This window comes from Rhinolophus ferrumequinum, chromosome 8 (genome assembly GCF_004115265.2).
Source record: "Rhinolophus ferrumequinum isolate MPI-CBG mRhiFer1 chromosome 8, mRhiFer1_v1.p, whole genome shotgun sequence".
Taxonomy (NCBI): Eukaryota; Metazoa; Chordata; class Mammalia; order Chiroptera; family Rhinolophidae; genus Rhinolophus; species Rhinolophus ferrumequinum.
In genome coordinates, this window is record NC_046291.1 from 54,594,101 (window position 1) to 54,619,809 (window position 25,709).

Consider the following 25,709-nt stretch of genomic DNA (forward strand, 5'->3'; position numbering starts at 1 on the left):
GTGAACATTCTGATCTTTTCCTACGCTTTCCCCCGCTCCACATGTGACTGTTGTTATAGGTAAAATTTGTCTTTGTTACATTATATTTTAAATATTTCTTTTAATCATTTAGCAGGTCTTCATAATGATTTTATGAGTTCTTAATATGTCAACATATAGATATAAGAAAATTTAATCCTTTTCCTATTCCCTTTTGGATATCTAGGAGGTTTGCAATTTCCTTTATTATAAATAACAAAGTGATCAAAATCTCTAGTTCCTTAGAAGAAAATACCTAGAAGTAAAAGTACTAAGAGTAAGCACTTTAAAAAAAGAAGATGCAGTCAAATTGCTTTCCAGATTGGTTATATCAGGGTACACTCTAGTCATCAACTGTGTATGAAAACAACCTTCCTGTAGACCCCAAAACAGAGATTCTAATCATGATACAAATATTGCCCTAATTTTATAAAACAATATACATTCCTTTCATTACTACTACGTTGAATAATTTTTCATTTTCATTAAAAATTTGTATTTCTTCTGTGAAATATCTGTGTGGCAGTTTTTTTTTTTCCTTTTAACTGGTTTTCTGTTGCTTGTGGGATTGCAGATTGTGACAGTGAGCATTTTCGCTGTGAAGATGGGCACTGTATTCCTGCATCCTGGAGGTGTGATGGGACCAAAGACTGTTTGGATGACTCTGATGAAATTGGCTGCCGTAAGTGGGGAGGGGCCAGGCTAAGCTCTGTTTTTACTAATGTAAGTGCTTCAGAGTGACTTCAGTTGTCACAAAAAGAGTTGTGTCTTTAGTGATAGATTCAGGACTGGGCACAAGTCTTTTGAGACTTGTGTGGTTGAATAGAGGACTGATGGTATTGTTTCACTCCCCTGTGAGGAAGGGTTCAGTTCACATCAGTTTCTATTTTACCCTTAATCCTATGACCTTGATAAGGAAACAAATTTGTGAGTGGTTTTCTGAAATCTATAAGTAACTATTTCAGATTATTCTCTCTGGAAATTTTGTGAACCAATAAGAACAAACAAAAATAATGTTATCTGACAATAGCCAAGACATGGAAAAAACCGAAATGCCCATCGGTAGATGACTGGATTAAGAAACTGTGGTACATTTATACAATGGACTATTACGCAGCCATAAAGAAAAAAGAAATCTTACCATTTGCAACAACATGGATGGACCTAGAGAACATTATGTTAAGTGAAATAAGTCAGACAGAGAAAGACAAATACCATATGATCTCACTTATATGTGGAATCTAAAGAAAAGAATAAATGAATGAATTAATCAGAAACAGTTTTGGAGACAGAGGAAAAACTGAGGGTTGCTAGATGGGAGGGGGGTGGAGACAAGGGGGAAGGTGAGGGGATGAGAAAACAGTCAGTAACCACAAGATGGCCACGGGGTTTTGAAAAGTAATTTGGGGAATGTAATCAATAATGTTGTAAAGATTTTGTAGGGTATCTGATGGACACTTGTCTCATTAGGGAGATCGTCTCAGGGAAGATGTAGATGCCTGATCACTGCACTGTACACCTGAAGCTGAACAATAATGAATGCCAACTATAATTTTATGTATATATATATATGTATATATATGTATGTATATACTTACAAGAAGCGTAGTACAGCATTAGGAACAGAGACAGTGGAAATGTCATGGCTCTGTGCGATGTCAGAGGGTTAGTGGATGGGGGAAGGGGGTTCACACAGTGTGAGGGATATAAATGATAAACGTCTAAGTATTAAAAAAAGAAAGGTTAGGCTGTTTGTATTGATAGTATTAAAAGAGTCACAGGGATGTAATATGTACAGCATAGGGAATATAGTTAATAATATTGTAATAACTAGGTATGGTGACAAGTGATTACTAGACTTATTACGGTGATCACTTCCTAAAGTATATGAATGTTGAATCACTATGTTGTATACCTGAAACTAATTTAATGTTGTATGTATTCAAAATAAATTAGAAAATAAAAAATAAAAAGAAAGGTATTTTGTTTGTTTAAAAAAAATAATGTTATCTGAACTACTGTGATTTGCAACTCTAGGGTCTGTTTTAATACAAAGGATGTAATATAATTTGTGTGAATTACCACACAGAGATCACAGAAGTGGCTAGTGTGGTTTTATGTTTTAAAAATTATAGTTAAAAACATGGTAATATGGTAAACCGCCAAATTAACTAATTATAAAACCACTTTTACATGTGTTTCTTCATTTAGTTTTTCTCAACAATATTCAGGTTCGGAAAGTGAGGCTTAGAGAAGTTAAGTCACGTATTAAAAGTCCCCCGTTTGGTGCACCCATCTCAACCCTAATGTCCATTGCTTTCCCATCATGTGCATTTGCCATAGATGGCCAGTCACACTCCTGCCATTTCATTCATGATGATAGGTGAACAGACAAGGGTTACCATCCAAAAATCAGGAAAGCAGGTGAAAAAGTAATTTTTTTTTAATCGTTGGTCATATTATGGCACAACAGAACAGCCAAACTTTGGTGTAATGTTTGGATGATAAAGCATTTGAAAAGGGGAGGGTAGAGAGTAGATCCTATGTAGTTTCTCACATTATCGTGCCCAAATGGGTCACCTGCAGTTTGTTAAAGTATAGATTTGGATTCCATGTGTTTTAGATGGTTTCTGAGATGCTGCATTTCTGAAAACTCCCATGTTACGTTGATGCTTCTAGTCTCTGAACCACAGTTTGAGCAAGAAAGTGGTTCTATTTGTAGAGACATAATCATGTGCCATCTGTTCGACTTCTCTGGGCTTACTGAGTTCATTTTAGGTTAAACAGTAGGAGCAAAAAGGCAAGAACAGTATATTTTGGGATAAAGGAATAAATGAACAGTTATACCAACAACTCTTCAGAAATTGTTAACATATTTCTGTATCCTATAACAATGATCATAAAAAGTGATAGCAACTAACATTACATGGTACTTTCATGTATATTATCTAACTTATTTTTTAATAGCAAACCATGAAATAAGTATAGTCTCCATTTTATGATGCAAACATTGAGGCGCAGAGAACATGCCAAAGATTCTAAAGCAAGGAAATTGTAGAAATAATAATTATTTGACTCTGGGTCTTGTTTTTCAAATCTCCTAGATTTTCCAATTCATCACAGTGCTTTACTATTAGTTAGTACAAACCATTTCAAATAATTTAATAATAATTCATAGTTAACTTTTACTTGACTTAAAAATTTTAGTCTAATACTTTTTGTTATAAGTATGGGTGTGTGTTTGGGCTGTTCTCTGTATTTTTGTATTGATTTCAATCATTAGTTTGTTGTGATGCCATTGCTGAGATTACTTGACAGTGAACTCTGATTAGGGTCCACAGGCTCTAGTATAGCGTTGTTTCCTATTTGCCATCAAATATATTGAGCAGAGTTGACATACATTCTTTCGAGATAAGCATTGCTTGTTGTTATAATAGAGTAGATGTTTGACTTCATGAGTCCTTTTCTGGTTTGTTTTAGCTCCCGCTTCTTGCCAGTCAGGCTATTTCCAGTGTCAGAGCAAAGAGCTATGCATCCCTGACTCTTGGGTGTGTGATGACGAGCAGGACTGTGAGGATGGCTCAGACGAACACCAGCACTGCCGTAAGTGTTTATGGAGGAATCTCGCTTTGGTCCTTTGGACACCTGAAATTGAACCGGGACCAAATACAAAACACCATGGGGTGATTCTCTATAAATGCTGAGTTGGGCCTTAAACAACAATGGAACCCGTGCCAGGAATCTCACTCAGGTTGGATGGTATTGAACGTAGGAACATGCTGAAGAATTATAAATATACTTCAGCAATTTGGAAATGGGATAGGTTCCCCGTCTTTAATTTGGATTATGTTACTCAAGAAAGAAGCAAAGCATTTAACGGTATCTATGGGGGGGGGGGGTCTTTGTTTGTGTGGTTGGCATTTGGATGAGTCCTTTTGTTCCTGCGGTATGCACTCTGCTTTCACACCTTCCACCCGTTCTGCCTCGGTATTAAACTCTCTTCATTTTGACTGAGTGGAACAAGTAGGCAGGTTTGTTGGAGGCGTTGGTGGTGGTTGCTTCAGTGACTGCTGCTACAGCCACCATAGGACGAGCGGCCACAAGAAAGAAAATAATAGTAATGAAGACGACCATAGCAAGTGCTGCATTCCTGGACATTGAGAGGGTTCGGGGCAGTGACCTGGAAGAAACCCTTAGATTCTAATTTCTTTGGGGTCAGACTGAAAAAGAGTTTTATTGGGCTTGAAAATAATTTTGGGTGGGAGAATAATCTTGGGTTAATATAAGATGGCAACATGTGAGAAATATGTCCATCACCCGTATCATTTCTTTGCTTTATTTAGGACATTTGTATAATTTAGAATCATTTTTATGTCAGTGGGGATGTTTTTAGCTGCAAAGAATGAAAAATGGAACTTAAAAAAAGTAAAGCGAAAGGGAATTTATTATCTCACATAACAAGTCTAAATGCAGGGTTGTTCCTGGGTTCATTAATTCTCGGCTCAATAACATTATTCGGTTTTCTCCTACTTTTTTGCTTTGCCATCTTTAGCCTATCAGCTTTTTGTGATTACATAGAAGTGGCAGAGGTCCCAAAACTTACATCCCCTCAATTCAAACGTGTAGAAGAAAGAACACCAACATACTTTCCCTGTTGTTGTTGTTTTTTTTTTTTTTTTTTTTAAATAAGCCAACTTCACTCCCTCCATCCCCAAGAAACAAACCTCACCAGTCTGGGTTGACCAAGGTGGAAGTTGGAGAAAAGATATCAGGCTATAGAGAATCAGGGTCAGGTTCTTGACCCTGATTTTCCTCTATGGGAGGAAAAGTGATCAGTGTCCAGTTCCAATCACTGTGTGACATTCACCTTTGAGTCTCACCAGATTCTGCTTCATTAAATGCACATCCCATGAATCACGGACATGTATCATCTCTTTGTTCTGGCTTTAAGATGTCAGCTAAGATCCTGTTGGCTTTTTCACATACTCGTTGTCTACAAAAATCAAAGAAGAAGCAGATGTTTTTGATGGCTACTTCATGTGGGAACTTGTTTAATCGTTAGTAGACTAGCGATGGAGATTTCATGGCCTTCCGTAGGTCCTGGATGCGTTTATAAAAGATTGGAAATTAGCCCAGGACTTTTGAATCCAGCATTGAATTCTTTTCAATCAGGCCACTAGATGCTAAGGGTCTTTTGAGGAAGAGAATAGAAATTCTTAAAATACCCCTGAGTTCGACTTTGGTTTAAACCTAAAAGGAAGACTGTATAATGAAATAGCCTGTTAGGGCTTGTCAGTATTGATCGTGGGGTCTGCCCGCAACAAAGGGATGGTGTTCCTTGGGACAAAGTGGTTCAGGGGAAACCAGCAAACTATGTAAGGCTGTGGAGGTTGGTGGTGGTGACACATGGCAGTCCTGAGGGAGGCATGGTCGGGAGCTAATCAAGGCTAAATGGGCATATCCAGATCAGGTTGTTATGTGTCAGCATTTGAGGTGGAGTGGCCAAAGGATCTGAATGAGAGAGAAAGGAGATCAGAAGTACTGAAGGAAGGAAGGAAGGAAGGGAAATTGCCAGATGTAGTAGGAAGCAGGAAAAAATCTTTGTTTCCAGGAAGTTAGTCTGGGCTAGCCTCTCAAAGGTCCTAGGGGAAAGTTGGGGTGACCTACAGATAGCAGGTACTTGGTGGGAACAGGTTGGGGCTAGATTGTGAATCTCTGAAGAGCAGTGACTATGCTTTATTCAACTTGCATCCCTAAAACCTGACATTTTGTCTGGGAGACAGTAGGTTCTTGATAAATGGATTCTGAATGAAAGAATGGTGGTTTATTTTTCTTTTGGTTGGATATGCCATTTTGGTTCTATTTTCCCTTGCTCCCCACACAGAGTGGGAAGAAAACTGAGCTGTAGATTGTGATACAAAGTGTGGCGGATGACCTCTTGCTAATAATAATACTTTATAGAGAGGATGGGAACTGCTAAGGGCCACTGCTTAGGGAAAGAGACTGGAGGTAACTTTACAGCAGTAATTTATAAGCAATGCTACATACCATTTTAAATGAGTATGGATTTCCTAAGGTAATTCTTGCTTTTTAAAAATGATATAAAAGTCTTTATTAGACATCCTTTAACTACAGACAGCATATGCCAATACTATGTTCACTAAGGTCACCAGAGAATTCTGATTGTCAAATAGAGTGGGCACTTTTCTTCCTCATCATACTGCATGGGCTTTTCTGTTGTACTTGACTCTGGTCTCCCATGATTTCCCACTGTCCTGGCTTTCTTCTTAACTGCTTTGATCATTCCATTTTGTTATTTTCTTCTATCCAGCCCTGGCGTATTGATGTTGCTCAGTCTGACCTCTCACTCTATATGCTCTTCTGGGATAATGTCAACCATTGTCATGATTTCAATATCCCTCAATGGGCTGATGACACACAACTCTATGCTTAGGACCCAGGTTTCTTGCCCACACTTCAGTCTTGTATATTCAACTGCCCGTCGGCATCTGCAATATGCCCTAAACTCAAGGTGTCCCAACTAGAATCAATCATCTCCCTCCCTGAACTGTTTTTTTCTTTCTATACTTACTGGTCTACATGTATTATCTTTATTATAGAAATAAAATTAACCACTATACAGTACTAGCAGAAAATGCAAAATTGGTTCAAACTACCCAAAATAAGCAGATTGAGGCTGTTTTCCTTGTTAGTCTAAAATTTCATGAGACATGTTATTAGACAAAAAAGAAAGATGATTGTAGGTGAATATTAAGGATGCAATCAGTAAGCGTGAAAAAGATATCACAATTCCCTAGGCACCCACGCCAGAAACTTGGAAGTTATTCTTGATTCTTTTCTCTCTTTCCCTGTCCACATTTAATCATCCCTGTCTAATTCGCCTTATAAACATTTCTGAAGGTCATGTCTTTCCCATTTATGCCACCACTGCCACCATCTCTTATCTGGGTGACCGCAGCAGCCTCTGGACCAGTCTCCCTGCCTCCAGTTCTGTGCTTCCTCGGGTTCTCGCTGACACCGATGTTGGAAAGATCTAACAAACCCTTTGGTAGCCCTCCATCACCTCAAGGAGAAAACTCCAACTCTTTAACATGGTTTACAGTGGCCTCTGAGACCTGGTCTGTTCTTATTTTTCCATGCCTATCACTCGCCATTCCTGCCTTGAAATGGCCATTTGGGGCCATAGCAGTGCTTGTAGTTCCCTTGGGCATATCATGCAGAGTCCCCGGCTTTCGCCTCTGTTCATGCTGCCTGAGTGCTCTTTGCTAGACGGACCTTTCTTCCGTTTGGCCTAGTTAATTGCTACTTCTCCTAAAGACCCATGTGAGATGTTCCTCCTCAAGGAAGCTGTGTCCCTGTTCTTGCTCCCAGCCCAGAGTGAATTAAGCACCCCGTCCTGATGCTTTTATAATTCTGTGTGCCTATAATTCAATGTCGTAATTTTTTCTAATTACTTCTGAAGTCTCCCCCAGAAACCTATGGGCTCCTGGAGGGTAGGGATTGTGCCTTATTCATCTTTATATTCCCATTGCTGGTGTACTTTGTGGCATATAATTGGCCCTCAGTAGATGTTTGTGTCATGATGAATAAGTGAATCCAGGCATTAGATTGGTTGATGGAACTATATAATTTTAATTTGTCATTTCTCTATGTTTGAACAAATTTTTAACTGCTCCCATGTAAATCTTTTGAAATCTGAAACACAAAATATAGAATGATTTGGGTTTAAGTTTAAGAAGAAAGCAAACTGAAGCTGACATCAGATCTCTGAAGGACTCTGAACTCTGGGAAACAATATGTTTTTGCAAGTTAAAGAAAATCAGGATCTGAATTATTTTGCTAAAAACTTGGAGGGTGAGAGAACAAATAAATGAATTCTTTATTGTGTATCATAAAATAAAAAAAGAAAGCCAAGATAATTAAAATAATATTGGCAATTGGTATAATTTCTGTTCATATTTTGTTTAAGACTACTTGCCTTTTTAGGAAAAAAGGAAGCTCTTTAATTTCATGTGGAAATTGACAATATGTACTTCAATAAGTTATATGGGAATTTAATAAATACTACCTCTTAGGAAATATTAATCTTTTAAATCTTATTCACATCTCTGTCATGGGCAGAATTCAGACATTTAAATGACTTCTAGAAAATTTGATCTATTCTACTTTTATTAATAGAAGTAAAATTTAACCCACAGATATCAAGTTCCAGGAGAAGATATGAAATCATTCTGCCCAAGTGTCAGAAATAGGCTGAGTAGGAAAATTTTATTTGCTATCTAGGAATTACATGACACATTCATAATGAAACCATTATATTAAACAGAAAGAAGGAATAAGATGACAAGAAAGATATAATCGGTTAAGGGTAGTAATAATTGTTAATTTTTTTAGATCTTATTTATCACATGGTATTCCTGATATATTTGAATTTTCAAGTACTCACTCTAAAGCTGTCATTGTTCATTTGTTTTTTTAGAAAGTATTTTTTTGGTTAAGTTTTGATGGCACATCCCTTAAAAGATATAATTTTATTGAAAAACCCAAATTTTGCTGAACTTAAGTATCTTTACTATACAGAAATGTAACAAACTAAAAATTCAGGGGAATTTTTATATTATTTTGATTATATTGTGTGTTTAGCAGATCACATTTTCCCCAAATGCTTTTCTTTTTCTGTGGACAATTAAAAAAAAAAATCTCATGATAATTCCTACCTTAGACTTATAGAATAGTTTTCACATGATGCTTGAGGCATCAAGTAATTTGATTTTATATGTTTTATCCCCAGGCAAATTCAATAAACTGATGGCCTGCTTTCTGGTAGTCTCATCAACATAGGATAAAATTAAGCTAGCTTAAATTTTTTCCTTCTGTCTATAAAATTGACACATGTTCAATGTAGAGAGTTTATATAATAGACAAAACTCTAGAGAAAAAAATATGATCACCCATATTCCTACCACTCACAATTAACGACTGTTAACCCTTTGGTGTATTTCGTTTTTGTTTAAACAGGATTTCAATGATGGGGCCCTTACTGATCCTTGATTAATGCCTATAACTGCAAAATTCTTATTTCATTTGTCCTCTTTATCAAATAGATTTTTATTCTACTTTGTGTTCTCAACATATGTTGATAAGACAATTGTATACACTAATATGTTTGAATATTGATATGATTCTATGGGCGTTTTGGTAGTATCCTGATAATAAAACCTTTGCTTTTCCATTGTAAGCTCTCCCTTGGGGTGGCTGGGAGCTTTACCTTGTGACCCTATGAACTTTATGTTCTGTGTACACTCTGCTTGGCTTTCAAATGTCCTCATTCATATTTGGTAAATGTCAGTGGATCGGTCTGTGTTTAGCAGTAATGATAAAGTAATATTTTTCCCTCTTCCCAGCTGGGAGAACATGCTCAAGCCACCAGATGACATGCTCCAGTGGTGAATGCATCCCAAATGAATACAGGTGTGACCACGTCAGAGACTGCTCAGATGGAACTGACGAGAGAGACTGCCGTGAGTCCCTTTCAGTCTTTGTACTCTATTTGGTTTCACCTTTGTCCCTTTGGCATTTTAATCAATTTGTTAGATTTGTTGATGGACAGAAATACCTACAATATGCCTCTTGTTATTGAAATCTCGTGGCAGATTCTTTTGTGGATTAGAGGTGATGTTCTGATATGAGTCTATTTTTACCAAGACGTTCTAAGTGTGCCCTGCTTGAGCACATCAGTTTTCTGTATTTTTTTGGAGTAAGAAACTTCTATCATTAACACAGAATCCTGAAAGGTCACTGACTACATTGAGTACAAAATGCAGTTTGGTCACTTTTAACTGTCATTACATTACTATGGTAAATTACTAGGTCAAATGTCTCATTAGCTTTTGTGCTGTTACGGGCTAAATTTTTTTTTTCCAGATTACTTCTGGAAAAGTGTTATATTTTGAAAATTGCTTTCCCTGTAAAGGCGGCATACCTTATCAGTTTGTAACTGAGAACCACAAGATCAGGCATATCACAGTATTCCGTGTATAATGTTTAAATATCATCATAACTAAAATGAGTCATGCAGTCATGGTGCATATGGACATTTTACAAATAAGTAAAGAGTAATCTGTCTCTCTTGAGGTTTATATAGAATTGTTAGAATATAAGAATATAGGTATTATTCTACCTTGTCAGTCCTACAGTCCATTCAACTCTGACTTAAGTCTCAGACATACCCAGTTCCTCTTAAAAGCCCTTATAAGTTTATCATTTATGAATTTATCCAGAACTTCCTTGAGTTTTTATACATTTTTTCCTGACACTCCTTTTGGTATACTGCATTTTATAGGTTTACTATGTGCTTCCGTTTTTTTTTTCTTACTAAGATACTTCCTTTCTTTTGCTCTTAAATTTATATTTCAAACTTTAAAAAGTTACTTTAATATTCCAGTGTTCCAATAATCAGTGGACAGATTTTGTGTACCTTAGGAACCTTGATCATAAACTTCTTAGTTATCAGGTCTCCATCTAAATATTTAACTTTTAGTCTATTTTCATGGGCTATTGTTTGATCATTTTGATATAATTTTAGTTCTCTGGACGGTCCCTAAATTCCTTCCTTTGGTCCACATGGTATATTTTATGCTTTTGGATGAAAGAACCATCTTCTGTATATTTTGCTACACTTCCCACTATGGTACCATACCTAGGGGAGGAGCTAACGTAAACTAGTCATGAAAAAATTGTTCCAACTCACTGTATTGTTCAAATGTTCTCTTAATGGAAGAAATACTTGTGTACGTGACCAAACAGGCCCAGATTCATGCTGCATCCATACCATCGTCTCATGGCATATTTTTTAAAAACTACACTTTATTTACCTCCAATGCTTTCTTCCCTTGTATGTCCTTTTTCTTTGAGAGGACTCTCTCCTATTTGTCTTTGTATCTCTGTTTCCTAGCAGAGTTTCTGGTACAGTTCTGTTGTGGTATAATTTCCAAGTTAAATGTTCTCTTTTGAAAGAGATGAGATTGCCTCTTATTTGGATATCCCTTCACTTTGGACATGTTGCCGAGAATTTAGACTCCGCACTGGCAATTTTAGTGATGGTAGTTTATGTATGGATGTCACAAAATAACAAGTCCATGAGTCAAGGACTCTCTTTCTCTTTCTGCCAAGTATTGAGGCAAGTAAAGAAGATATTTTTGATTAATAATAGTGGTAAATCATATATAGTCAGGTGCTGCTTAATGGCAGGGATGCGTTCTGAGAAATGCGTCCTTAGGTGATTTCATCATTGTACGAACATCATAGAGCACACTTACACAAACCTAGATGGTAGAGCCCACTACACACCGAGCCTGCATGGCATAGCCTATCATTGGTCCCAGGCTACAAGCCTATACAGCATGTCACTGTACAAATAACACAAAATTAATTCAAGCACAAGAGAAAATGATGCAATCAAGAGAAATCAAGAGATGTGATAAACATGAGATGTATGAGGCTGTTGTCAGCGTAACACAGCATACTGTTTACAGCAACCTTTTTTATAAGTAGAAAGAGTACTCTAAAATAATGATAAAATATATAGTATAATAAATACGTAAATCAGTAACAGTTTATTATCATTATCAATATCATGTAATGTCCATAATTGTATTTGCTATACTTTTATACGACTGGCAGTGCAGTCAGTTTGTTGACACCAGCATCACCACAAACACGTAAGACATTGTGCTATGACCTGAGGATGACTATGATGTCACTAGGCTATAGGAATTTTTCAGCTCCATTGTAATCTTATGGGACCAACATCATATATGTGGTCTGTTGTTGACCAAAATTTCCTTATGTGGCACAAGACTGTATTATATTTTGCAGTATTTTATAAACTTCAAAATGTTATATAAATTCCAGTTGTTATCATCATTAAGTTTCTCAATGAGGACAATAGGACAGGTATACATTTATTTATTTATTACACTTATTGGGGGTGACATTGGTCAGTAAAATTACATTGGTTTCAAGTATACATTTATATAAAACATCATCTATATATTGCATTGTGTCTTCACCCAGAGTCAGTTTTCCTTCCATCACCATATATTTGATCCCCTTTTCCTTTTCCACCGTTCCCCCTCCTCTCCTTATCCTCTGGTAACTACTAAACTGTTGTCTGTGTCTATGAGTTTTTGTTTCTTTGTTTTGTTCCTTTGTTGCTTTTAGTTTTATATTCCCACTAAAGAGTGAAATCATGTGGTTCTATACTTTTTCTGTGTGACTTATTTTGCTTGGCATGATAATCTCAAGATCCATCCATGCTGTTGCAAATGGCAGTACTTCATCTTTTCTTATGGCCAAGTAATATTCCATTGTATATATATACCATATCTTCTTTATCCAATCATCTATCAAAGGACACTTAGGTTGTTTGCATGTCATGGCTACTGTGAATAATGCTGCAGTGAACATAAAGGTACATATATCTTTATGGACAAATGTTTTCCGATTTTTTGGGTAGATGCCCAGAAGAGGGATTGCTGGGTCATATGATAATTCTATTCTCAATTTTTTGAGGGACCTCCATACTGTTTTCCATAGTGGCTGTACCAATTTACATTCCCACCAGGAGTGTATGAGGGTTCCTTTTTCTCCACAGTCTTTCTGACATTTATTATTTGTCTTGATGATAGCCATTCTGGCAGGTGTAAGGTGGTATCTCACTATGGTTTTGATTTGCATTTCCCTAATAGCTAAAGAAGTTGAGCATCTTTTTATATATCTGTTGGCCGTTTGTATAGCTTCTTTGGAGAAGTGTCTGTTCAGGTCCTCTGCCCATTTTTTCATTGGATTGTTTGTTTTTATTGTTGAGTTATATGTGTTTTTTATATATTTTGGGTATTAGACCCTTATTGGAGACGTTGTTTGCAAATATCTTCTGATACTCATTTGGTTGCCACTTTGTTTTGCTGATGGTTTCTTTTGCTGTGCAGAAGCTCTTTAGTGTGATACAGTACCGTTCATTTATTTTAGCTTTTACTTCTCTTGCCTTTGGAGTCAAATTCATAGAATGCTCTTTGAACCCAAGATCGATAAGTTTAGGACTTATGCTTTCTTTTGTGCAATTTATTGTTTCAAATCTTATGTTTAAGTCTTTGATCCATTTTGAATCAATTTTAGTATATGGTGACAGATACCAGTCTAGTTTCATTCTTTTGCCTGTGGCTTTGCAATTCTCCCAGCACTGTTTATCGAAGAGGCTTCCTTTTCTATACTTATACTCTCTTATGAATAAAGAAACTGAAACTAGAAAGGGTAGAGTGTCTTGTTCAAGGTTGTATGATGTGTGGTAGAGCTATTGTTCCACCCTTCTTATGGTTCCAAGTCTGGTGATGATTCTTCATGAAGGACTTGATCTACAGAAAGAGAAAGTCCTACCTTGTGCAAGTTTAAGAGGGAACCAGAGGCATGTGCCACAAGCCAACCGCCTGTGTCTTTATCCCTTATTTACAAGTGGATAAGAATGAGTGCCTTATTGTAAATGCAATGGGACCGAAGGAAATGCTACTTCAGGGAAAATAAAAGGCAGCTGAATCAGACTGTTTGGATTTATTGCATTTGAACACCCTGTAGCCAAGTCTAAAGTCAGTCCAACCACCCGACAACTTTGCCAATGTACCTTCCCGAGAAAAGCTGGCAGTGTACGTGAATGCAAGCAACTGTTATAGAGAAGAAGGAAGGAAAGGAAGTGAGCTTTATACAACATTTAGGCAGGAGTTTTTAATCAAGTTTTTGTGTGTTTTTTAAGTACAAGTAATTGGTGAAACAAGGCTGCGTTAAGGAAAGAACCAGATTTCTAGCTCATTGTTTCTGAATTATACAAGTTATGAACCCATCAGGGTTCATGGCCCTAAAATGAATCTCACACATGTTAAGGGGGTTTTACAATGAGGTGCTCTTTCTTATTTCTCTTCACTTTGTTTATTTATTGCTATGTGTGATTTATGGAAGAGTAGGAAAAAATCTATCAGAGGAAATTAAGAAAAGAATCTTTGTACTTCCTTGTTGGTGCTTTGATCTATTGGCCACTGCCAGATCCATACAGGCAGAAAATGAATGGCCTGGATCAAAGTCTTTAGAGAGTGCCAGTACAGGGGGCAGGATTGGCCTCATTTTGTTTTCCCTCTTTGTTCGGAGCGCTTGTGGGAAGTGGGAGAAGGAAGTCCCATTCACCAAGCACCGGTCACTATCTTACTCAGTTTTTACATTAGTCCCACAAGGTGTGTGACGACCATCTCCAATTTACAGAGACAGTAAAGATTGTCAAGAAACAAGGGCAGAGGAGCCAGGCTTTTCAGCTAGGTCTAAACCCTATGCCTGTGCTCTCAGAATGCTTTGCTTTAGCGAGAGAAGTTTACAGAGTATTTTTGCCTGAAGGTTACTTAGCTATTTTTTTTATTTTGAAAAAATTATTGTTTAAAGCTTTTTATTATGGGAAGTTTTAAACCTAATCAAAAGCAGAGTGAACTGAATGATAAACCTCTTTGTACTCATCCTTATTATTTTAATTATCTACTCATAGTTAATTTTGTCTTACCCATATCTCTTTATTCTTCTCCCCATTATTTTGAAGCCGCTTTCAGACATCATATAAATTCACCACTTATCTCTAAGATACAAGGACTAAAACAAAACCACAATATCATGATCACATCTAAAGTAAACTATTCTTTAAAATAATCAGATTTCAATCAATTTTTTAAATTCCTCAATTGTCCTGTTATTATTTTTTGCAGTGTGATTATTTAAATCCAAATCCAAATTAAATCTCCACGTTAGACTTAGTTGCCATCTTTCAGTTTGTAGGCTTGCCTTCCGTTTCTGTTTTTTACTCCTTGCAATTTATTTATTGAAAAAAACCAAGTCAGTTATCCTGGAGTTTCCAGTCTCGGTTATGCTCATTGCATCCCCTGATGTCCTTTAACATGTTCTTCTATCCCCTGTGTTTCCTGGAAATTGATAGCTAGATCTGGCGCAAGGGTCCTCAACTTTGCCACTAATGACATTTGGGGCCAGATAATTCTTTATTGTGTGAAGCCGTCTTGTGCATTATAGATTGTCTAACAGTATCCTTGGCGTCTATCTACTGGAAAAGCGAGCAGCACTTCCCAGTTGTAACAACCAAACATGTGTCCAGACAATGTGAAATGTCATCCAGGAGCAAAATGTTCTCCCTTTCCTTGTGCCAGTTCAGAATAGCACTAGTATAGAGGCTTGAACAAATGATGCAAGGATTTATTTTTTCTTTGTGTGTGTTGGGGGGCGACATACGTCGTATATAGGTATATATTTGTAGTAGGAGGCACATAATGTCTAACTCGCTCTTTTTGTGATGTTAGCAGCCATTGATGATCTTTGTTGATCCATTTAGTCATAGAAGTACTTAGCTGTTTTAAACGTAATTTCATATCTATAGCAGCTGTTTATTAGTTGTTTTAAAGTAGAATGTTCCCCCATGATCAAGGATTAAGTGAGGCATAACGTTTTATTATATTCTGCAGTCATGATGCGTAGTAATTGCTACTTGTGGACAAACTTAGAAGCAGCCTATGAATATGACTTTTATTTTTCTATTTCTCAGAAGTCACCTTTTCTATAGGAACCGGTCTTAGTACATTAAGCACCTAGAAACCACTTCAATATAGTAATGGCTATGGGCAAAGCTCCAAAGAAGGACTAATTCCTTTTCCTAAATACTTGAAAAGTTCAGGAAGCTTGCCTCTGTAGTTCAGTCTTGCCATCAGACCAGATCCCTAGGTCATAGTCCCACCCTGTCAAGCTTAGAAGATCAAGACATAGAGTTCTCAGACAGAACACCTTGTGTCCATTCCAGGCATTCCTTTTACAGAACAAAGAACAGTGTGTAAGAGTTCTTTCAGGGAGGAAGGGAGAGGGGAGGTAAGAGCACGGGTGAGATGGTGAGGAAGGCAAGGGCGTTATGCGCCCCCTAAAAAGATTATCCTTGAGATAAATTTGGTGTAGTATGAAAGTTTCTGATTGTGTTTGGTCTTTTGTTTGCTGTATTTCTTTATGCATAAGGTATTTTTGGTTATTCTACTGTTTGAGAACTATTTCTGAACATATAGGTTAAAAGCTGTGAAACATGTTGCCTAAGTTATTTTACTCTTCAATCTGGCCATCTGTAAAATGGCACCTGCTATTAAACAAATTCTCAATTAATTTTTTTTTTTTAAAGGAACAGAGAGATTCAAAACTGCAGTCCATTTTCCTTCTAATGGGATTAGCCTCAAGGAAAACCACTCATGCAGTCTAAGATAAACATCAGAACAATGCAGCAATTATGGGTCATTCAATTAATATACTGAGGTGGCTTTCAGTTGCTCAAAAATAGTACCTTTTCCCCTCAGTTAAATAAACAGATTATTTTGTTTTTATCAAGTACCATATTAGAATGATTTTGGTGTGAGTAAAGCTATCGCTAATTATCATTGGTTTGCAGCACTTTTCTTTTGTTACTTAGGAATGCCAAAGAAAGGGTAAAATCCCTGTCACAATGAAGGCTTTCTTGCAAGTAATCAGCAGTATTTGTTCTGCCTTCGACTGGGGCTGCTTTGTCCCTGAAGTTTTATTTCTATTGACTTTCTGTTCCTTAGAATTTAAACATTTTCCGTATCTAACTACTGGAACTCTTCCCTGGGGAACAGTTGGAGGGGAATAGAGAGGATGGTTAAAGTCACTCTGTGGAGTGTGATGACTCGTGAAAAACGTGCACCTCAAACTTGGTTCCATATGCAAGCTGCCCAATCAGTCTTGCCCTTACTCTCCCTTCTCAAGGTGAGAAAGCAGAAGCAGAGAGACCGACCCCATCTTACATATAACATCACAGATGCATCTTTTTAGCATTCTTACATTTGAGATAAGATCCAGAGCCCTGAAACCTTGAAAAGAGAGAAAAATTTCTTATTTAGTCTCCATCATTCAAGCACATTATAAATATCTCCCACCTAAGATCCCTTTTAGCTGTTACCCAATTTCTCTGCTCCCTTTCACAACAGTTACTTAGAGTTGTCTTTAATCACTATTTCTATTTCCTCTCCTCCTTTCCTTCTCGAACTTACTGAAAACAGTCCTTTATCTTCACCAGTCTCCTGAAAACATTGTCAATACCACCAATGACCTCCATTTTGCTAAACTTAATGGTTCTTTTTCAAATATCACCTTATCAGAGAGCTCCTCCTCCATGTGTCGCTCTTTGCTAGTCTACCCTGCTATATCTCCATACTGTTTTTTTCTACGCGATATTTATTTTAATGTTTGTCCTTTCACTCTCCCAAATAAAAATGTAAGTTCCACGAGAGTAGGGAGGAACCTTACGAAGTTCATCACTTTATCTCTAGTGCCTAGCACTCCTATAGTGTGCAATAATTATTCATTTAATGAAATGTTAAAAAAAAATTCTGTGGGGGTTCCGACTTCACTTGTAATTTTGTTTATTTCTTTATTCAATTCTTAGCACAGTATCTAGGGAGGTGGTTTCAAGACATGTATGTTGGGTAGGATAAAATTGTAACTAAGAGGCAGGTAGCAGTCTGTAGGGTCATTGGCTTCTAGCATACGGATATTTACTTAGTAATGATTTGCTAACAAATGCTCAGTTATCTGGGGCCAGATTCCCAGCAGACAGACTGAGCCACCCCATTTTCAGTTGTGATTTGAAAGTGGCCACTCTCATAATTCTGGGGTGCAGCTAGTCTTCCAATCTCTTTGGTTAGACTTTGCCTGTTCTACCCAAATGAGTCACTGGGGTTAATCGTAAGGAAGAGAAAGGAATGGGACCCAGGTGCTGTGAGGCCCTGAACGAGAACATATAGCCCTATGAGTCCTTCTAGATAGAGCCAGTACCACTAAATCTGGTGCATATCACAAGTATTTGATCACTCAGGAGAAGCCATTTTACTTCGCACTATTTCTTGGAGCATTTGATACACAATTTTCTATCTTGTTTCTCAGTCACTCCTATATTAAGGCTAATGTGAGATTTTTATTATTTTTTAAGAAGGTAGATTTATGTGAGTCTTTACTTTCTATGCAGATTTTGGTGATTGTTCTGTGCCTGGTACTGTGTATCCAAAATCCTTGCAGTCGGCCTCTCAGGCACATTTCTAATTTAGGTCTATGATCAGGTCAGCATGGATAGAGACCAGACAGGGATTTGGGACTTAAGATCCAGTAGTTCAAAGAGAGCAGGGTAAGGAAAACTAGATAACTGAAAGCGTTTCCCTTTTTGGCTTCAGTTTCCTGAAAGCTGCTCAGATTAAACTTGACGTCTGTCCAATTCTACCAGCCCTTGCGATGGCTAGATTTGCTTTCCCTTTCCAAGGTGCTGAATTGCTATTTCTGTTTTATAAATCGTATTCGTATATGCTTTTTAATGAGAGTAACTTCAAATTATTTTTGGAAGGATGCAGGAAATACCCTTCTGTTCTCTTGTTATTACTGTACTCCCCAGATGCTAGTCTGTGATGGCAGTCACTTTAGGGACATGAGTTTGACTGAGGCAGAGGTGAGGGGTGGGGAGCGAGGGTAAAGGGGGTCTCCTGCTACTTTGTGGTCTGCTTTTTTTTGGGTGGTGGGAGTTATTGACTTTTTTTTTTTGTCCTGGTACTCCAGGAAAACTGTTTCCTAGCGTAGGATTTCCTGGAATCCCTAGATTACACCAGACTGAAGTGTTTAGTAGAATATTCCATAAATTGCCAAAATCTAGAGTTGGCCTCATTTCTCCAGATTTCCCATAGTGGAATAGGAAACAGAATGGAAGAAAGAAAACCTTTTCTCCACTTGGTTACTTCTTCTCTTTCTTTTTATTCTACCTTTTTAAAGATTTTCTATTTCCTTTCATTCATTTTCATTCTTCTATAATTTTTTTGCTTCTTCCTGAAGCTTTTGAACAGTAGCTATAACTATGGTAGTGGTTAGGAACATGCACTGTGGAGCCAGATTGCCTGAACTTGAGTTCTGGCTCTCCAACTTGCCACTTGTATGACTGTTTTCAAATTACTTAATGTCGCTGTGTCTCAGAGAGGTACATATTTATACAATATAAATCTATAAAATGGGAGTAATAGTATAATAGTATCTACCTCATAGGGTTGTTATAAGGATGAATTGGATTCATATGTATTGAGTACTTAGACAGAGTGTTTTTTTTTTTTAAAGATTTTATTGGGGGAGGGGAACAGGACTTTATTGGGGAACAGTGTGTACTTCCAGGACTTTTTTCCAAGTCAGGTTGTTATCCTTTCAGTCTTAGTTGTGGAGGGCGCAGCTCAGCTCCAGGTCCAGTTGCCGTTGCTAGTTGCAGGGGGCGCAGCCCACCATCCCGCTGTGGGAGTCGAACCGGCAACCTTGTGGTTTAGAGGACACGCTCCAACTCACTAAGCCATCCGGAAGCTCAGCAGCAGCTCAGCTCAAGGTGCCCTGTTCAATCTTAGTTGCAGGGGGTGCAGTCCACCATCCCTTGCAGGACTGGAGGAATTGAACTGGCAACCTTGTGGTTGAGGAGAGCCCAATGGCCCATGTGGGAATCGAACCGGCAGCCTTCAGAGTTAGGAGCATGGAGCTCTAACCGCCTGAGCCACCAGGTCGACCCCATAGTTTTCAATATATGTTATTGATGCTTATTATTGTTACTGCTTATTTAACTTTGTACATAGTGCTTGCAACTAGGTGCTGGTGGCCAAACTAGTAAGCTTTTTCCGGCAAATCATTACTTTAACTGGATTGACTTCTTTGGAACCAGAGTAATACAAGCATTACTTATAAAGGAGGACTCTAGGAACTTGAAAAGTTCCAGGTGTCTGGGCAGGACTTGTATCAGTAACTTCTTGTTTTTCTTTAAATCTTGGCTTATGATACCTTCTCTTTCTTTATAACCAATTTATCATTTTTTTGGGCCATTAAAAAAATTCTGAGAGTGGAGTGTATTTACAGCTTTCCTGTTTAGATAATAAAGTGTCTAATATTTGTGTCTTACTGTGCTGTGAATGATTTCTATTCTTGGAGGTCTGTGAGGTCCTCACCACATTTGCCTCCTTGGTAACGTAAATAGAACTGTAGCATGGAACTCTCTTGCTCCAAATCAAATCATTCACAAAGGAAAAAAAAGTTTAAATCTTCAAGCACTAATCTTATATGTATATTTAGGGGTAGCTCCCAGATCTTGGGGGACAAACCTGAACATGTATCATTTGGAATTTGGAGAAAGGAAGGAAGGGAGAGGGAAGAAGTGGAGTGAGCAAGGGTGATCTTGCATTTTTGTGTCAGGTAAACTTTAGAGGTCTAAGGCTTTTAGTGAGTAGTTGTCAATCTTGCCGTTGAGACAGAACTTAGGATGAGTTTCTCTGTTTCTGTATATTCCTGTCTTATTATACTTTCTCTTAAAGTCCTGCAACTAACATGATGTCTTTGCTCCATGGAAAAATGTTTCCAAGGCTAGACTCAGACGTGCCAAGCAAATAAACCCCAAAATAAGATTTTAGATATCCCCCGATCCCAAAGTGTTGTGACTTCTTATTTCCAGGGGTAGATTGAAACTCATTCATTAACATCTTTAGCAACAGAAGTCATTAAGGGAAATAGAATATGTTCATTTGTTACTTTGCTCAGTGTGAACAACTTGGACCTGTTCCCTCTGTGTGTGTCTCCAAAGGGGGAAAATCTTCTGGAAGTGTTTTCCAAATATCTTCAGTATTTAATGGAGTCAGGTAGCTCTGTGCCGTCTTTTCTTTGGGCGTGCACCTATGGTTAACTACTCACAGAAGGGACCAGAAAGTGTGCAGGGCTTGAGACAGGTCCTCAGCTGCCTGAGATTCATTATCACGATCGATGGAGACAAGAAAGCTGTTCATTCCTCATTCCTAGTGTCAAGCTGTTGACCTCTGACTATTCCCATACGCTCCCTGACGACATCAAGCTGGCCTTGTTGTTTGTAGGGGGAGATGAGCCATGTCAATAAACTTTTTATCACGTCAGTGGGGACTGGTTTAGTTCTTCCCTTTCCAGTTTTATGGCACTGGCTCCCAAAGAGCAGGATAGGGAGAACAAGACATCCATCTAGCATATTTGTCCCAGATCCTTCGTATCTACAATAATCACCTTAAATGAGGTAGTCACAGCCCAAGCCCAAATAAATTTTCCTCCTGACAGATATCTTATCTACTACGAAGAGCTGGGTTTTCTAAGATTGCTCTCCTGCTTGCTCCTGCTCTTAAAAGGTTAGATAACATACTTACTCTAGGAGTTAGCCAGGACACAAGAGGAAAGGAATCGCTTCCCTGACTCAGCTGGCCTCTTGCATCTCGTGAAGGGAGAATTAGTAAACAGAGTTGTGTGACTCTTTGAAGGCACACCAGCGATGCATACCATCTCAGTGATGAAAAGACAGCAGTAACACTGAGCCCTGGCTGATTCTTGGACTAGTAAGAAATTAAATAAAATTCAGAAAAAAATTTAAATTTTAATCAGCTATTTTAAAATGCCTTCCATTTTAATATATGATTGACTACATGTAACTTTAGCAATTTAGGTATTTAAAGACACTTAATAGACTAGTTTTGGACTTCCAGAGATGAGAATATTTGGGTTTATTCTTTCACTATACAAAAACAGGTCACTTGCGAGTTCATCTTTTTTAAAAGTACGAGTCGTTAACATGGGACAAGTTTAATATAGTTTCAGCACAGAATTTTGTGCACTGCTTCTGCTTGAAGGATACTTTGGGACTATCCAAGGAATTACCTGAAGTATCTGTCCATGTGTACGAAACCTCACGTTGGGTTCTTGACTGCAAAATTGAGCCTCAAAGTGGAACTGCACTGTCTGGTCTTTGAGATCCGAAGTAAGAAATACCTTTAACTTAGTTAAGAAGAAATTTGAAGACAATCAGAATCATTAAACCAATTTTTAATGAAAAAAAGTAGTCAAACCAAGATATCATACTCGTGAGGAGTACATTAAAAGACCACAAATGGGAGAAGTTCAAAATAGTTTTCAAAGCTTTTTAACGAAAACATTCACCTGTGATGACTCAATAGCAATAGCGAGCATTTCTTGAGCACGTTCATTATTGACCAGTCCTTCGGGATTCTAACGTGAGTGAGATAGGACCCTCGATCTCAGAGGGTTTCCGTATGTCATTCTGGGAAACAGACAAACAATGAACGGAATGAAGCCTACAGTTAGGGATCATGAGAAATGTGTATTTCAAGTTTGGGGAAGCACAGGGAAGGACTGACAGCGTGTTATTCCTGCAAGGGACGTCCTGATTTTTCCACTGAGACCTAGAAAACCTGGGGTAAGCCTCTGGTTAATGGCAGTGAGGTGACCATAGGTGCATAATGTGCTAATAGTTAGTTATTTGTGCTTTGCAGAGCACGTTACCCTTTTCAAAGTGCTTTACTACACATTGTTTTTTGAGGTCCCTCTACCCTGTGAATTATCCAAATAAATGGATAAGGAAGTGGTGACATAGAGAGGATAAGCAGCTCTGAGTAAGAGTAAATAGCTACTGAGCAGTAGTCCATGTTCCCGCTCTCCTGATTTCTAGGCCTGGACCCTCCAGCGAAAGAAATGGCCTTTCATTTCCCAAGCCATGTGTGGTGGTACATTAGTTTCCTGGGATGTTATTTGGATTATGTAAAAGAAGGTTCCATTTTGAAATGTTAGATTGGTTCTCATTCTTTAGCTCTGAGCTGACAAGTCACTTCTTCAGGGGAGACTTCCTTGGGCTCCCAGACCCCCCTACGATGCACTCTCACAGCTTTCTGTACTTCCCATGGTAGCACATAATCCAGTTTGTAATTTGTTACCTGTGTCATTATTCCATTAATGTCTTTTTCCCCTATCCAGCTATAATCTCCATGTCTCTTGTTTCCCAGTATATGCTCAGCATTTAATGTCTAGCATGTAGTAGTCACTCAAGAAGTATTTGCTATAGGAATGTCTTAATTTAAGATTTGTGTGCTGTTTCCATTCCTTTAGGCTACCCAGTATGTGCGCAGCTTACTTGTGCCAATGGAGCCTGCTATAACACCAGTCAAAGGTGTGATCAGAAAGCCGACTGCAGAGACCACTCTGATGAAGTCAACTGCAGTAAGTAACGTGCATGAGATGTACAGTGGTGTGCTGAAGCTCGTTTCTACTGGCCAATTATTCACATCTCTTCTCAAGTCAGCCATGATGGGCGCATTTACACCAGGGGAACTGGCAAACACTGCAAGTCAGCGCCTTTCTGTTCCTGGAGAACTGGTTGTTAAACATTCACCAGCGTACCACTGCATAATAAGAATCCCTTTTTAAACTTGAAACAGACTCTTTCTGTGAGATTAAATGACTACAGTGGAATTGAAATTCTCTCTTTTCTTTCCCTTCTTAACCTTGTGTTCCAGCTGAGCTATGCTCCCACAACCAGTTTCAGTGTGACAGTGGGGAGTGCCTCCCTCATGACTATGTCTGTGACCGTATCCCTGACTGTGAAGACGGCAGTGATGAACACTCTTGCAGTACGGTGATTTCCTTAGGCTGGGTCGTGTTGTTAGGAGTGTGTGGGGTTTTTTTTTTCCCCTACCATTGTATCACTCTTTGCAAACAAAAGGGTCACTATGTCTGATGGCAGATAGAGCCAGAAGATTATTTAAGACTCATGGCATGAGCCTCCACAGTGTTACTGGACCTGGGCTCCTTATCTTCCAAGGATCTGTATAGAGTTGAAGGGTTGCTGATGGACAGTTTGCATTCTTCCCTTAGGCTACAAGGGTGCAGGGTGTATTGTATCACTGGACTCTCAAATTACCCATACCTCAGGAATGGGTCTGATAAGCTTGATAGTAGAGTGAGAGAAGGGCTTGAAAGGGAGAGGAAGGTCCCTGATAGCAGTGTTCCTAACTTTCCTCTTTACTTTGAAATTCTTACCACCTAAAAGGTGGAGGGTCGGGGAAGTTTCAGTATGGCGCAGGTGGCTTTCGCTGCTTCCTACTGTTCCTTTCATGCTGTTGCCTGCAGTGCAAACCATCTCTCTCATTGTTGCCACCTCTGGACTCATTTTATTCATATATGAAATCTCCGTGGGAGTGTTTTACTAATTCTAATAAGTTGTCAGCTTTTTGTGGTCAGTTATTTACTAGAATGTATGATTTTTCCATACAGTTTTGATGGGTTGGTGCCCATGCCTTAGGGGTGGTTCAATATTTTCAATATCACTCAAATTTTCTATGAGCGATGACCAATTTTTTTTTGGGGGGTATCTGGGCTTATTTTAGTAACTACATGTAAAAGAATGTGACATTATGAAATGGGTGACTCAGAATCATTCAGTCTTAAATAGCAATTACAGTGCTTGTGGTAAAGTAGGGGAACGGTGGACATTGGCCTGTCTGTAGCATCTTTACCAGTCTCTGTTCTGTGTCAGTCTGTATAGCTTGTTGTCCTATTTTTGATCTTGAGAAACACAGACTGGGTCCTGAGTTCATTTCCCGGACCCAAAGCTGCGATCTTCTCCTCTTTCTTCTCTTCCTCTTCTTTCTTCTTCCTTCTCTTCCTCCTTTTTTCACTTTTGTCAAGATACTTAGAGGACTAAATAGAGAAATTTCAGTTTCTAGGAGCTCAGTGTAAGCAGTGAGGTGAGCACTTTGAGTTTTTCCAAGTGATTTTTGTTTTGGGAGTGCAGCTGTCGCTGTTTTCCAGACTACGGGACCTGCAAAGGCAATCAGTTCACTTGCCCCAATGGCCACTGCATCAATCAGAACTGGGTCTGTGATGGAGATGATGACTGCACAGATAATGGAGACGAAGATGGATGTGGTAAGGAGGGGAGAGATGCTGATTGAAAAGCATTGTCTTAAAGTGTCTTTCCGAACTTGTGTTTCCTACTTTCCTTGTGAGAAATTATCTGTGTGACAACCAAGTTGCAGGGTTGTCCGAGTTTTAAGGGACTTAGTGGATGGGGAAGAAGGTGACTCTGGTAGCTTTTCCTAAAAACAACCAGAAGCAAATATAGCATAAATTATAACTCTCTCCCTCCTGTTATGAAGGCAACAGAGACAGGGCAGTCTCTCCCTCTTCTATAGCGCATTCTGTTACCCTTTAAAACTGCTTTTTTAAAATTGGACTTATGCATAGAAAAGAGGTAGGATGGGGAAGGTGGGAAAATCGGATAAAATATGAGTTGTCTTAGACCTTCTAACCTTTAAAAATGACTTTTAACCTCAGGGAAAGTTCAGTTCAGTTTTGCTTTGTTTTCAAATTCTGGTTTCCAAATAATGAGTAACTTGCAGTGGTGGGGGAGAGGCCACAGAGGTAACTGAAGAGATGGAGCTAGGGATTGCTATTTGCAGGAGGGGCTGCTCTCCAAGGAAGCATGTAAAGATGCGATGGGAAGGAAATTGCCAATACTATGTGCCCTCTTCACCTCCAACAGTTCAGAAGTGACTAACACCCACATCTTAGAGCAAGTTACCCATACTGTTCCAGCCCCAGATACAGAGGGTACCAAAAAATGTATATACGTTTTCAGAAAGGAAAAACTATTAAAATTGTAATACTCAATATATACCGATAACAAAAGATGAATACAAGTCACATTTGACTTCCGGAATTAC

General features: G+C 38.4%; 1 protein-coding gene across 1 annotated transcript in view; it reads left to right on the forward strand.

The window, feature by feature from the left end:
• Positions 1-25,709, forward strand: part of LRP2 (LDL receptor related protein 2) — a 197,293-nt gene that overhangs the window by 35,250 nt on the left and 136,334 nt on the right. Inside the window, exons 2-7 of the mRNA XM_033112329.1 lie at positions 593-700; positions 3,499-3,621; positions 9,444-9,560; positions 23,095-23,205; positions 23,502-23,615; positions 24,796-24,912. Coding sequence (XP_032968220.1) covers positions 593-700; positions 3,499-3,621; positions 9,444-9,560; positions 23,095-23,205; positions 23,502-23,615; positions 24,796-24,912 — 690 coding nt within the window. The remainder of the gene's footprint in view (positions 1-592; positions 701-3,498; positions 3,622-9,443; positions 9,561-23,094; positions 23,206-23,501; positions 23,616-24,795; positions 24,913-25,709) is intronic.